General features: G+C 55.1%; 1 protein-coding gene across 4 annotated transcripts; it reads right to left on the minus strand.

Moving 5' to 3' along the window:
- Positions 1-167: 167 nt before the first annotated feature.
- On the minus strand, positions 168-13,951 carry CPSF4 (cleavage and polyadenylation specific factor 4). Of its 4 annotated transcripts, none has more exons than XM_032872650.1 (8): positions 13,733-13,951; positions 11,135-11,185; positions 9,367-9,519; positions 7,160-7,255; positions 6,689-6,782; positions 5,548-5,620; positions 3,884-3,976; positions 953-1,143 (listed from the first exon to the last, which is right to left on the minus strand). In XM_032872650.1, the coding sequence occupies exons 1-8, from the start codon at positions 13,833-13,835 to the stop codon at positions 1,075-1,077; spliced, it is 732 nt and encodes a 243-aa protein (XP_032728541.1). In that variant the 5' UTR covers positions 13,836-13,951; the 3' UTR covers positions 953-1,074. The 4 variants fall into 4 exon arrangements, with proteins under 4 accessions (XP_032728542.1, XP_032728541.1, XP_032728540.1 ...); XM_032872649.1 differs by having other exon boundaries at positions 3,884-3,979; XM_032872648.1 differs by having other exon boundaries at positions 3,884-4,054.
- Positions 13,952-14,205: the final 254 nt, after the last annotated feature.

Genomic DNA, 14,205 nt, shown 5'->3' on the forward strand with positions numbered 1-14,205 from the left:
GCTTCCAGACTTTACCAGCTGCCAGTACAGAGTCCCTTCCCTTCGGAAGATGTGTCGAAAGGGGACAAGGAAGCACCGATATCAAAGCTTTGTGCCCGGGCATCTCACACAGACAGCAGCCGGAGTCCTCTCCTTGGCGTGGGGTCCCTGAAGTAACGAGACGCAGCTTAAAAAATAAGCTTTTAATCAACCTCATAAAAAGTCTTCTTGTGATGGAACTTGAATGGGCCCAGTTGCCCAGTGGGTTGCAGGTGACAGTTTCACATTTCCAGGTTCAGGGGCAGGGGGGTCTCCAGAGACCAAAGCTGAGTGACTGTGCAGATGCTCGGTGGGCCAGGAGGTAGGTGCACAGATGGACCGTGGCCTCGATTTAATGGGTGCTCTGCAGCTCCAGCTGAAGGTACACTTTGAGATATCCCACAGTCAAGTAGGTGCTCCAAGAAAATCAGCCCAGAGGAAAAAGACCCTCACCCCCGAGAGCCCTGCGCTCTTCCTCTCCTCCACTGCCACCTTGGAGCAGGACCAGGCTGAGGCAACAAGTGCATTTAAGTTTGCCCTGAAGGGCTGCCCCGTTCAAATCACATCCACAGGCACAGCTTCTGAATTCAGCAGGACATGGAAGAAGCAGGCATGACCTGGTCGAAGCTTTAAATGATCCACCAGCCTCCGGGGTCACCAAGAACTGGTGTTTAATGATGAGGCCTCGAGGGGAAGGGCTACCTTCCACACCGACTGCTTAGCACAAGCCCTTTGCCACAACCTCCTCCCTTCCCCCAAGGGCGGTGTGCAGGGAGATCGGACAGGAGGTACGGATACTAGATAAACATGATGCCGACTTGGAAGGACCAAACTAGAGCACTTGTCCCCTTTTAAAAAAAGATTACAGCAAAGTGATAAGGAAACTGACAGACGTAGCCCCTCAGAACGATAACCCCAGCGTGCCTGTCTGCCAGCCCCAGCCAGCGCTGCACCAACACTGGCGTTAAACAGTTCAATGCACGCTCCCAGCAAGGGCCCAGAGTGGTTCCCAACAGCGGGGCCCTCTGGGCTGCTCTGAGCTGGCTCCAGCTGCTGTCACTGTCCACTGAGAAAGGCCAAGTGCCCTTTGGTGCATCTGTTGGCGTAGTGTCCTTTCTCGCCACACTGGGAACAGCAGGGAGGGAGGGAGGAGACAGAAAAAAAAACCACCATTTTCAAATGCAATTTTCAAGTAAGGTTGCACCCACCGAACACCAGGTTAGGGATGGGACTCTGAAATTCTCAGTGGCACCGACTTTCATTCAAACACGAAGGAGAAGGAGCTCCAGAGTATAGTGGCCCAGAAGCTGCAGCAACTCGGCAGATGGAAGAACAGCTGTGAGCCAGAGGCTGATGTGAGAGCACACGGCAGGGGAGCTCCTGCTGGCCAGGCCCGTGTCCGCACGGGCCTGTCCATGGAAGGTCTCACGGTGGGTGGCAGGACGATGAGAATCCCATGGCACCAGAGTTCCCCCACCTGCCTGGGTACCAAGCCCCTCTGTGTGGCTGGCCCGTCACTTACCTTTCTGAGGCAGTGTTCTGGAGACAGGAGGCAACAACGTGAGAGAAGCCACCGGGCTCCTCCCCCCAACTCGGGGACTCATTGTCATGGACACAGTGGGTTGCACCCAGTTTTCCCTCCTGGCTCTTGCACACTTGCCCAAGCTACCCCCCAGATGGGTTTGTTACAGGAGCAGAGAGATGGGACAATGGTTAGATTTGGGCAAACAGACCAGAGCATCACTTCAAAAATCTAGCACTGATTCTGACTTGTTCTGGCTGATTATCCCCTTCTCTTCATTCATTCTTGTTACTCAGAAAGCAGAAGGAATTTAAAACGTTGAACGGCAGCCTCAAGCACTGAACAGAGGGTTGGGAGGAGACAGGTGGGGGCACCCACTCCACACTAACCCACCCAGGGCCCTCGCAGTCCTGGCTGCCTCGGCTTGTAACGCTGGGCTCTACACGGTCCCGGCCCGGATCTCCCACCTACTGTGTCTCCCGACCCCACAGGCCCCGTGTTCTCAAGTCTGCCTGATCCGTAGGTGGGACTGTGTGGCTGAATGGCCCGTGGAGCTGCCAGCTGGCCCTTCCCACCAGTGAGAGAAGCAGAGGGAAGGACGAACCAGGCCCCTGCTCACAGCACCTGGCATGTCCACTGGCCTCCACAGCTGATCCTGGAGAACCCAGGATTCCCACAAGGTGCCTGTAAAGCTCGTGTGGTGAGAAGAGGTAGTAGGCTCTAGCTCCACCTAAGTTCAGGATGTAGGAGAGCCTGTTGCAGGGTCCCGGGACGAGAGGGGCGGGGGGCCAGGATGCTAGTGACACTGCCTCAGGACACCTGCCCGTCCTCGTACTGGGTAGTGACTGGTTGGAGGCACAACCCCTTTTTGTACTCTCCTCACCTGGTGGGACTCAGACTCAGAAATCTGCGGCCTTTAGTGGTTTGGGGCCCCTGCCGTCCCCTCCCTGCGGAGCACAACCCCCCTCCCACCCAGGAAAAGAGCGAGAACACTCTGTTTCAGCTGGGCTGGTCCAGCGCAGGGGCTCGCTGAGTGTCTCATGGCTGTGGGAGTGGCTCAGCCTTCCTGGAGGGAAAGTTCTAGGACCAATTTAAGCTAAGCATACGTCTCCTGACTTGGACCTTCTACTTGTAGGCATGGATGCCGCTATGAGGCAAGAGCTCACACACCTCTACGTCAGATTCAGCACTGGTTTTAGCAGCGGAAACTAAACTGCTACCAGCAGAGGACTGGTAAATTGCAGTTCTGTCAAGGCACCAGTGAGACAGACTAGATTTACGTTTTCCAACAGAATGATCCACAATGTATTATCGAGAAAAAAAAGACTACAGGACATTCTGTACCCCAGGGCCCTATTTATATTAAAATAGACTTTCCTTGCGCTTGTGTGAATATAAAAGTTTGCCACAGCAGTTTTCCACATGGGATGTGAAGGAGCACCAAAACCCAAAGATTGTGACAACACAGCCCACGGAATCAAGCGGCTGGTTCAGGAAAGGTGGGAATGGGGACAACACTGCTCCCAACATTTCTGTGTCATCTAAACGTTTCTACCAGAAAGGTAACTTTGTATTTTGTCTAATAATCCCCAAATCTGAAGTTTTTCTGGCCTAGTTCTGTTATCAGTTGTTTCTGCTGACTTCCCTCAGTGGTGGCTGTTCCCTTCTAGGTTTTGTGATTTTTAATTACGAACTCATTCTTCAGGACTTAGCTGTGGGAATTATATGTGATTGGGTTGAGAATAAATTCCTTGTAGAGCCAGGCACCAGGGGCCCCCATGTGGGGCTGTTTCAGATTGGAAAACTCAGTTTATAGCTTTCTAGTCCTCACTGGGGTGTGAATAAGGCCCCAAGCTCATGAAGGTTCGCCTGGTGACTATAAACTCTCAAGGCACTGACCTCCACCTTTCCTTCCAGAGCTAAGAATAAGACGCTTTCAAATAGGTTTTTTAAAAGTTCACTCCTTCCCTCAGGGGTGTGTATTGGTGGGAGGAGTGCTTTTCTTTCTGCGTGGGCTTAAAGCTTTGTCCCCTTCCCTTGGGGACGCCTTGCAGGATGTGAGGACATCCAGAGGCTTCAGGGCTTACTCCCTTCCCAGGGACATGTGCTTCTACTTTATTACCAGCTTCCCTTTCCTACAAGCTCCGTCCTTTCATCAGCAGCATGTGTGATCATTCACTTGGTCTTGGTGCGTCGTGGAAGGAAGCAGGATGGTCTCTAGCCCACCAGAGTAGCCCATTTTCACTCTTACGGTCCAGAAACAAAGACGGTATCATTTTTCAAAATGAACTATGTGGGAAATGAGGGAATGGCCTCGCCCCACCCCCCAGCCCTGGGACTCACCTTGTAACAGGTGACCTGCTCCAGTGGCCGGGGTCCCCGGTTGCCTGCGCTGCTGTTTTGACTCTGCATGACCCCGATGACCTGCGGGGCTCTCTGCTGATTGGGAGAAGAGTTCTGACTCGTTAACTGGATCAAGGAGGACGACCTTTGTAATGGCGGATTGTTACTTTGCTGGAAAGAGTTACACAACACGGTTTTACTGCGGAAAACACGTGCACGCAGACTACCAATGGGGACAGGAAAAAAGAGGGCGGGACTGCTCCCGCATGACCGGCAGGAAGAAGGGCTTCCGTGGCAGCCCTGCTCAGGAGAGCGGGCAGAAAAGAAACATCTGGTGATGATGGCAGGAGCCGCTGCCCGAAAAACACCATGCAGACACACAAAAACGAAAAATAAAAGTAGAAAACAAAACACCAAAGAGACGAGGAGGTCTCTGGGGCAGCAGGGCGAGGGCATGAGCAGGCCTTACTTTTGTTTCTGAGGTTCTAGCTTCAGGTCAGGATGAACGCTTGGTTCAGCCAGATGTTTAGCAGCCTACACGGCGAGCAACAGTCACAGAAAAACAGTTGGAGGCTGACATGCTGACCTGTGGTCTAGGGGCTGAGAGGGCCCTCCACTAGGGAGTCATGTGAGCAAGGGGGACAGGGGCTCCTAGGGTGGGGACGGGATGGCTAGGCCACTTCCCAACCAAGAGGGTTCCTGGCTCTGGACCTCGTAAATACAGGAGCAGTGAGCTAGAAACCCCCGGTTGTCATGGCTGTTTCCACACTCAGGAATTCCTGGCTTTGCGATGGGTTCTATTTGAGTTATCCCACAACCGCCTAAGGGCGGGAGTCAGTGCAAGGAGTCTGGCCAGCCCCACCCCTTCCTGAATTAGTCTGTAGCACGCAAGGATGGACAGGGCTCTGGCAATGGGCTCAGAGGTCAACCAAGTAAAAGGTAAGAATTCAAGATCAGTAGACAGCTTTACTCAGCCTTTTGAGACCCTGCTTAGCATACCTGAACAGCCTTTCTTCCGGGCCCCCAACCCTCCACTCCCATCACCAACCCAGGGTGCCCTTCGTTTTGGTCGGGGGCGGGCACTGCAGATTCCCATGTGTGTCTGGCATCTCTTCCTTTTATGCCTGAGAGGATCACCTCATTGTGGGTCGGGGGACCCCCTTGTCTAGGAAGGTGGAGCCAGCTGGTCCTCCATCCCTGTTCCCAGCCCGCCCTCCCTGCCAGGAACCTCCACACGGGGCAGCAAAGACACTGGCACGGGTGGGAGGACTGGTCAGCCCCAGGTCAGCTTGCAGGTGCTCCTGCCCGGCTGTGGGACCTCAAGTGAGGCCCGCCCTCGAGGATTTTGTTTCCCTGTTTATAAAGGGAAGGGCTGGAACCTGAAGCAAGAGCAGCAGACCCATAGCGCTCGTGCTGCCCTCCACTCTGGCACCCGGGGGGGCGCCACAGGGCCACTGGCCAGGCCAGAAGGGAAGAGAAACCCAGGGAGCATTCGGCTCTCGCAGACAGCCCTCCACCCCTAGAGGGAGATGCAGAATTTTCTGCTGGAACTCAGGGTGACTCCCCTCCTGTCCCACTTCCTCCCCTGCCTCTCACATGTCGCCAGCCGGGTGAGTGGCCGACTGCGTGCCAGGGCAGGCACCGCTGGGGCCGGGGCACGGTACCTTTGTCGGAGGCTGTGTCTGCTGTGGCAGTGGGGGCTGCTCGGTGGTTCCCATTGGCAGTTCAAATCGAGGGCTGGTCACCCCGCAGCCAGAGGGTATGAGAACAAGGGGAGGAGAAGAGGGGATGAGAGAGGGGCCAGGCCAGGCACTGTTCTCAAACTCTGGCTCTAGGAAATCACAGGCAGCCTCTCTGCCCAGACACAGGGCAAGCCTGGACGTGGGGTGGGTGCTGGCTCTCAGCTCTGTCCAGCCTTGGGAAAGAGGCGAAAAGAATGGACTCGCCTGGACTCAGACCCAGCTCTGCTCATACCTATAGCCATGGGACCCGCACAAGTGCTGCCTCCCACAACATGCGCCCCTTTCCCCAGGGTCTAGCTCAGCTGCCAGACCACCGCTAGCAGGACACGCTCCCTGGCTCTCGCCTCGGGAGTGAGACCAAGTGCGCAGCACCCACCCACCTGCCCATGTGTGGCAGTGACCGGGCACCTGTGCTTCTGCGCAGGTGTCACTGGGGTGGATGGAAGCAGCCCGGGGACTGGGGGACACCACTGTTCTGCAGTCCCCGGAGAAGTCCGACTCCATAGTCACCCCAAGTGACAGATGTGCATGAAGGCCCATGAGAGGAGCTATGAGCCCTGCTGGGCGAGGAGAACCCAGCTTCAGGTGCCGGCACTACTGCCACAAGACCCTGGCCAGTGGCTGAGCCCCGAGCCTCGGTGTTCTCAGACGTGAAATGGGGACGTTCTCTATTGTCTCTGTTCACACGCACACTTGTGAAGAGCTGTCTGAACTAGTGTACATGGAATCTCAAGGTTACGGCCTCCACAGAGGAGGTCCCCAAACTGAAGTCTCCTTCCTCTAGGGCCCAGGTTCTTAACCAGAGGTTCCTAACTGACATGCAAGACATGAGCTTTCCTGGACCACGGAGACCAGCTTTCTTCAGATCTATGACCCAGGAAAGGTTTAAGTGCTGGCCTACTAGGCAGAGCCACCTCTGAGCTCAGGGAGCAGTAGTGGCCCCTGCCCCAGGCCCAGTTGTGACACCTGCAGTGATCAAAGGCCAGGTGGACACAGGAAAGATCTAGAGGGCAGCAGGGCCTCGGGCAGGAGCAGGGTGGGAGAATAGGGTCTGGCTACTCACTGCATGAATTTACACGAGGGCCCCTCCGGGCAGAATCCCACGAGGTAATTCACACAGATGACTCTCCGTGTGTGCCGGTGCCTGCACAGGGGACCTGCGGAGCCAAGTGTCCAGGACATTCAGACGCCCTGCTTCGGGGGATGCCCTCGTGCCCCTGGGCCAGTCAGAGCCCTGCCCACACCACTGCCTGGGGTGCAGAGAACGAGAGCAAGGCCCCAGATGCGGGCTCTGCCTCGTATCCATTCACAGGGGATAGCAGGCAGGGCCCACGACCTCTTCAATGCTAGTTTCCTTATAGGAAATACGGGAGAGAAGGCCGTCCACGCGGGAGGTCTGGGAGGCTCAGGTGACCTGAGGGTGTAAAAAAGCCTCACTAGCCCCAGACGGAACAGGTGGGACAGGTAGAGGGTCGTGTGGGCGCAGGAAGAGAGGACTGGCCTCTTGTTGGGGGCCCAGCCACCTGACACCTACCATGCTTGCAGAAGCCACGGTCGTACCAAGGGCAGTCCTTGATCTTGGACTCGGGGTCGATGTGCAGGAAGGGGCACTCCTTGTTGCTGCACTCCCCTGCAGGGAAAGTCAGATACACATCCATCGGGGCAGCTCGGGGACAGGGGACTCAGACCCCCCTCAGCTTTTCTCAAGGCTGTGGCCTGCTGTGTGGCAGAGGGTCAGGTGCTTCTCATGTCCCCTCCTGGCCTGACAAGTCCTGAGCCCCAGGGCAGTGTCACAGAGCCTTAGTCTCCTGACCTATACGGAGACTGTGTACATGATTTGTACATGGTGCTTCCCTCTCACGTGTCCATGCTGCCTTGAGGGTCAGGGACCCAGAGCCGGGCACAGGGTACACACTCGTCAAATAATTCATGGCTCTACCCCTTACCTAAATGGGGTATCCTGGGCACTGGGGGGGCCCCAAATGCGCAAAGGCACCAACTGAGTCCAGGAAATGACTGGTCTACTCTGATCAGCCCTTCGCAACCACGGGCCGGGACAGGGGAAAGGTCTGAGAATTCTGCTTCTTTCAGGACAAAAGTAGGGAAGACTTGGGAACTCGAGGCTGGATCCCTGGGGTCGAGTGCGATGGAGGCTTTGTGATGACAACTCCTCTCAGGAGCAACTGACCCCCAGCTGGGGGGCTGTGCCATCCCCAAGCTTGCCCTCCCCGACCCATGTTACACATGAAAGGCCAATCTGATCTCTGCTGGTCAGAGAAAATGTACGCACTCCTTCCCAGACATACTAGAAATCGCTGTGAGGTGCAGCCCACCCCTCCCCAGGCTCCCCCTCCCTGGCCATGCTGGCACCCCATCCGTGCCCCCACCTGACCAGCCCATTCTTAGCCTTCTGATCCCAGCTCTGCTCTCACCTCCTCATACAGGCCTTCCCTGACCATTCAGCCCAAAGGACACAATAGTCCTCGTGTGGTCCCATCACCGTCTAGCTCCTTGAGAGCACGTCCTGCAATAATCTCCATCTTTGTCTCACTGGTGTCAGCGGCCTCTTTCCCTGGGCCACTAGGGCAAAAGCACCGAGGGACAAGGACTAGGTCTGTCCTGTTTACTAGGATCCTCACTTGTGTCCCAGGTGAGAGGAGTTGCAGACAGTACCTGCGCACCTGGTGAGGTTCTGTCAGGGGGCGCACCTGAGGCATCGGGGGGCTGCCGGGCCCAGCAGGAATGAAGGAACCCAGATCAGGCTGCAGAGGTGCCCTGAAAGGTCTGTCCAGGAGGGCTGGCTCCTGCCTTTGGGTCCAGATGGGAGATGGCTCCCATGGAAGGGGATGCCCCCTTCCCGTGCTGATTCCAGTATGGGTGAGGCAGGGTTGGGAAGCTATTTCTGACCCTCTGTGCTCTGACTTCACAGCTTACGCTACCTCTACAAAAAAAAGCCACAACTGTCTTTAATAAACTGGTGGGCCACCCCTGTTGGGCTGCTGGAATAATTAATGTCTCCCGAAGACAGTGCTTTGCAACCATGCGGCATGCCCAGCACCACCCAGCCCACCGTGGGGAGTAGAGCAGGCGTCCGGCCTCCTGCCAGGCCCCAGCACAGGGCCAGCATCCCAGAGCCAAAGCCCACCCTCATCCTGACCAACAGGGTGGCTTTCTGTGCAAACTGGCCCCCAGCAGAGAGCCAGGGGGTTCAAGTGCCACCAGGGAGCATAACAGCTCTGCTGAGCCCTGGCCCACCCCAGCTTCTCCACGAAGTCCGCTCAGGACAGGAAAGGGCACTCATGTTCTCTACACAGGGATCAAGGCAATCTCAAGGTGAGGAGTGGAGCTCTTTGCCACCAGGAGACAGCCCCCCGCTTACAAACTACTACCTGGGATCACTTTCCCAGAGAGAAAGAACCAACTGAAGCCCCGGGGACAAGGAGTCGCCATGCTGGAAGCAGCAGCTGATTTAGAGGAAAAGGCCACTGGGAGCAGAAAGAAGGCCTCCAGCCAGCTGCACTGTGCACGCACCTGCTACATTACCCCGCACAGTCGCCCAAACTCCCCAAAGTACTGGAAACTAGCGGGCCAGCTGAACTTGGTGGGCACAGCCTAAGGTTCTGAGGCCAGAAAGCTGGGAGATGGCAGAAAATGCGGGTACCCGAGCAGCTGCTTCTCCCCTCTGGGCCTCAGATCTGTGTGAAGCCTCCCTGGGGCTCCCAAAGCCGGGCATCTGCTCACCAAACTTGGAGTAGAAGTAGCACTCAGGCATCTTGGTCATGTCGTACTCGTGCAGGAACTCACACTGGTCCCCCTTCTTGCACAGTCCCCGCAGCCAGTGTTTGCACACGACGGTCTTCTCACCGCTGATGTGGCGGAAGGGACACATGCCCCCTGCCGAGGAAGATGGGGTGCCATGAGGAGGGCAGGGCCTGCATCCCACACATCCCTCCAGTACCCGAGAACGACATGTCCTGGAGGTGGTGGATGCCTCTTGGCAAAAGGCAATGTGATTTCAGGCAGCACAGAGCCACACATCTTAAGTTTTAGTACTTTGTTTACGAAGACCTAACTAAAGCATTGAATCATGATTTCACAGATATCTCTAAAGGTGGTGGGGGAATGAGCTTATTTCTTAACTGAATTATAGTTCTAATGATATATGCAGACATGGCAAAAAAATTGTAGGGGTAGTAAAGGAAAGGCTGGGGTTTGGGAAACACAACCCTTTATAAGAAACAAGGTAAAGAGGCCCACCAGCAGAAGCCTGGACTCCAAGCAGGTTTCACCTCTAGTTATGAGTGCCCACTTAGCATCCAAGAATTAAGAAAGAAAATCAACCCTGGAACTGAAGAAACGCATTGTATGCAAACTGGGGGAGGGCTCCCTTCTGTAGCAGGACCTGAGCGATCAGCTGCCAGCTGGGACAGAGCCATACCCTTGGAAACTCCTATTTCTAACTTGTGGCTTGGCAGGACCACTGGGAAGACCCAACAGGAATGAGGTTGTGACTGGGAAAGACCTAGACCAGCCCCTTCTAACAGAACTTTGCAGGGATGCTCTTATATGTATGCTGTCCAATATGGCAGTCCCGGGCCACATGTGTTAACTAACTAGTAGCCACGTGTGGCCAGTGGCTACTAGTTAGTAAACACAGAGATAGCCATAGTGCCCTGTGTTAAGGACAGCTGTCTGACAGAAGGTGGCAGGTCAGAAGGCAGAATTACCAAGTCCAGACATGGGAAGAAGACCAGGGGCCCAGCGGGAGATGACAGTCTAACCAGATAGCCCCGATCAACCTGGCTGATCTACCCAGCAAGTCTATTCTTTCTGTAGTAAGTGACTGAGTTATAGAACCAAACTTGCCAAAAGCATCCATTAAAACCACTCCCTTGCTCTAATTCTGTGCTCCTTACTCACTGATAAAAATTTAGTTTCCAAATAAATTTGCCTACAGGAAGAAAAATGCCCAGACCTATACATGGCACGTAAGGTCCCGGCAAGCAATCCGTCTCTTTCTGAATTAGTGGATAGTCTGGTTCCAGCAGCCCCTGTTGGAGCCTGGTTAGTATGAACAAGGCTCCCCAGGACAGACTACCGCTGGGTTTTTGATGACATGATACAGAGGATAATGAGCTCGTATAGACTGTAGAAGCAGAAAGGCTTGGGTCCAGACACTGGCTCAGCTACTCACTAACTTTGCAATCTTGAAAAGTTTCTGAACACCTTGGTGCTTGGCCCTTCTGTTCATGTCACAGGTCAGCCTGTGGCCACAGGCTAAGTGAGGTGAGGAGGCAGACTCAGAGTGAGGTTCCGTCCTGTGTTGAAGGTTTCAGGCAGAATACCTCCTCATGTTCCTCGCCTGTGAAGTGCAGTAATTTCATCTAGGGACACAGCTAGTCTTTAGAAAGCAATGCAAGCCAGAGGCCTGCTGGCCTACGAGTCTGCTAGGGGGCAGGGTGGTGGAAAGCACCTTAGGATGAACGTTGGGGAGTCAGGGGTTTCTTACCTTTGCCACAGGCAGCTTTCAAAAAGAATTCACAGACAGCAGCCCCTGACTCTGCAGAAGGAAAGGAGAGGCGTCAAACAAAGTGAGGTGTGCCTGGGGACAGCTGAAGACACGGGGAGGGGACCCTTCTTGCCTTTGACCCATGAAGGGTTCAGGGTCTGGCAAAAAAAAAAAAAAAAAAGAAAGAAAAAAAAAGAAAGCAAGGCCTGGCAAACACCAAACAGCTGCTCATTTCAGACACTCACTGCAAAGTGAGACACCGATGTTGAGACCAGTCACTCTGAGAGCCTCCTCTAAGTGAGATGCTTTCAAGGAGTTAGGAGTGGGCGTGGGAAGGATGGGGCACAAATTCACAGAAGTACACCCAGTTTGGACTCGGATTTTCCAGAGGGCTAACTCACAGGGCCTTTAACATGAGGCAGAAGGAGGGAATGAGCTCACAGGAGACACAATCAAATGGGGACTACGAGGCGGAACAAGCTCCAGAGAAGGGGTGGGCCTCAGAGGAGATGCTATTCCGGAGGGAAAAGCATAATGGAAGGCACAGAGGCACTCCGGCTGCCCGTGATCTAGTTCATAGTGGTGCAACACCAACACAATTATTAAAGGCACAGTCTTCTGCTTCCCCAGAGGCAGCCATGGTGTCTGTTAGTGACTCCAGGGGGTAAGCCTTCAAAATGAGCCCAGGAATTCACTCGCCATGGCTGCTAGAATAAACCGTCCATGGCTTCAGTTTTCTCTATCAGCTGGCATGTTAGAGTTACTGAAAATCCACCAACAGCGTCTTGGAAAGCCACTTTCATACCTCGCTTTGCTAACTTGCAAGAGATTCCTTGGCTTCTTGGAAGCAGGCAGATTTTGCTAGGACAGACTTAAGGCTGTCAAGGGGGTATCATCCATTTGCATCTCAAAAAGCTTAAGGCAAAAAGTTGTCACTCATTTGCATTTCAAAAAGTTGAAAAAGCCTTACATTAAGAAAAGCATCATAGAAGAATATTTCTGGGCTCTTCTCAGAGGCTAACGTTGCTTCATTCCTTGAAGCCAGAAGTCCACAGTCCTGGGGCCTGGGTCTCAGGCAGACAGGTTAAGAGTATGCCTTCAGGGGAGAACTGACACTTCTCCAAAAACTAAGATAACAATGAAGTGCTGCGGCAAAGGAGAAAAGGTTGTGGCCTCCCAGGGCTTTAACACACTGAAGTGGCTTGTGGGCAGAGTGCTGAGGGTGACAATCAAGTCTGAGGTCCAAACTAGGGCAGCACCTGTGGCCAGGCATGTCCTTCACCCTCTTCAGAACAGGTATGTAGGCCCCTCGCTACTCACCTGTCCTCACAGACTCAAGTATGTGCGGTCCCAGGCTGGAAAAAGGTGGGTGGGAAGGAGTTGCCCTGCATGGATGGTTTCATGGCCTCAGGCTAATGCCATCAACACAGGGAAAGGCCACATGGGCAAAGGCGGTCGTGCACACAAAGGCAGGAAGTGATCACATGTGTCGATGGGCCAGCAGCCGCTTGTAAGATGTGTATTGTAGAGATGCAGGTGGTGTGCGTATAAAATAAGGTTGCCAGAAGTATGTTTCAGGGGTAGAAGCTTATCTTAGAGAGAAGCGTCAGCATGAGTGGGACAACTCAGGTCACGTGTGCATGAGAAACGTGGCCACTTGAGGGGAATGAGGCTTCAGGGAGGCTCTTCCAGGCCACGGACACGTGGGAGAACAGGGCCTCTGGCAGTTAATGGGACACGGCACAGGGAACTGCAGACTGAACCAGTCAAGAACACTGGAGAGCTCACCTGGCTCCACCACGTACCTAGTTGCCACCGACCAAGTGGTCTCCGGCACGTCCCTTCCCCCGCCCAGGCCTCAGATGCCCCATCTGTGGACTGAACCCAAAGACCTCTAAGCTTTAATGTTATAACATTAGATTCCAAGTATGTCCAGAAAGGAGAGAAGAAAACTGCTAGTTTATTTTAAAGCACTAGACAGCACCTAAGTTGGGGGTGGGGGAGCTATCATCTGAAGGTGGAGAATGAAGGGAGCTCAAGCAGCTGCGCAGATGTGATGAATGGCCCGAACTGGGGTCCAGAGGAAAAGTGAGGGATAAGCTCTCAGGAGTGCACATCCTACAAAGGAGCTTGAGAGTCTAACCGAGAATCTCTGTCGCGGAGAGGGGCAGTGGGCCTTCCTTCAGTAAGACTCTTCCAACCGCCCGGTTTTGATGAAAGCAAGGAGAGGGTGCTCAAAGTGGAGGGGGCGGTGCTGGAGGTGGAGAGAAGGAATACCTAACTATTTTCTTTTAGTTAGGGGAGGGAAGTAATTTCCAATCCGGGACACCAGCTTTCATTCAAGACTTATATGAACAGCCAGACCTGGTCCTGCCCTCCTGAAGACTGTATTAGAATAGAATAGTCCCAGGGGTTCAGAGCTTGGAGAAAGGGGGGCTCCCGAGTCTGAATGGGGGAAAGAGGGTCCCAGGACAGGCGAGGAGTTCCAGGACCGATGGGGAGAAGGTCCCAGGACCCAGGGAGAGGGCGTCCCGAACCGAGGGGGAGGGGTCCCGGGGCCGAGTCGGTCGCGCCCCTCGCCCGCGGCCCCGCGCTCACTGTCCATGCCGGGGAAGGGCAGCGGCTGTGCCCCGAGCTGCTGCTCCACTGCGATCTCCAAGTCGAACTTGATGTGGTCCACGCTGGCGATGATTTCCTGCATGGCGGCGGCGGCGGCCAACCGGCCCGACTACTCCTCAGGTCCCTCGCTGCCCTCACACCTCTACCCGCCACCGGCCCCGCCGCACACGGTCCTCCGCCTCGCCTGGCCTCGCCGCCGCCGCCGCCGCCCGAAGGATGCCGGGAGCTCCTGGAGCCCGCGCCGGCCTTTGGCTTGTCCAGACCCGGCCAACAGAGCCGGGAGTACGGGACGCTTCGCTAGGCCAGGCTAGCCGCCAGCCGAACTCCCGCCTCTCCTCGCGGCCCGGGGTAACCCGCCTCCGCGCGCACGGGGCGGGGAGTTCGCGTCTCCGAGTGCGCCTGCGTGAAGTCGGCGGAGGCTCGCGCCTACCAGAAGGTCTTTGGGAAGGAGA

This window comes from Lontra canadensis, unplaced genomic scaffold (assembly GCF_010015895.1).
Source record: "Lontra canadensis isolate GAN:19392208 unplaced genomic scaffold, GSC_riverotter_1.0 scaffold45, whole genome shotgun sequence".
NCBI lineage: Eukaryota > Metazoa > Chordata > Mammalia > Carnivora > Mustelidae > Lontra > Lontra canadensis.

What these genes read in the sequence shown, in the direction of transcription:
- CPSF4 (XM_032872651.1), bottom strand. Translation starts at nt 13,835, where the DNA reads ATGCAGGAAATCATCGCCAGCGTGGACCACATCAAGTTCGACTTGGAG. An exon ending in GCCCTTCCCCGGCATGGACA is followed by an intron (nt 11,186 to 13,732) that starts GTGAGCGCGGGG and finishes TTCCTTCTGCAG; the next exon opens with AGTCAGGGGCTGCTGTCTGT. An exon ending in CCGTGGCTTCTGCAAGCATG is followed by an intron (nt 5,621 to 7,159) that starts GTAGGTGTCAGG and finishes CGGGGTGACCAG; the next exon opens with CCCTCGATTTGAACTGCCAA.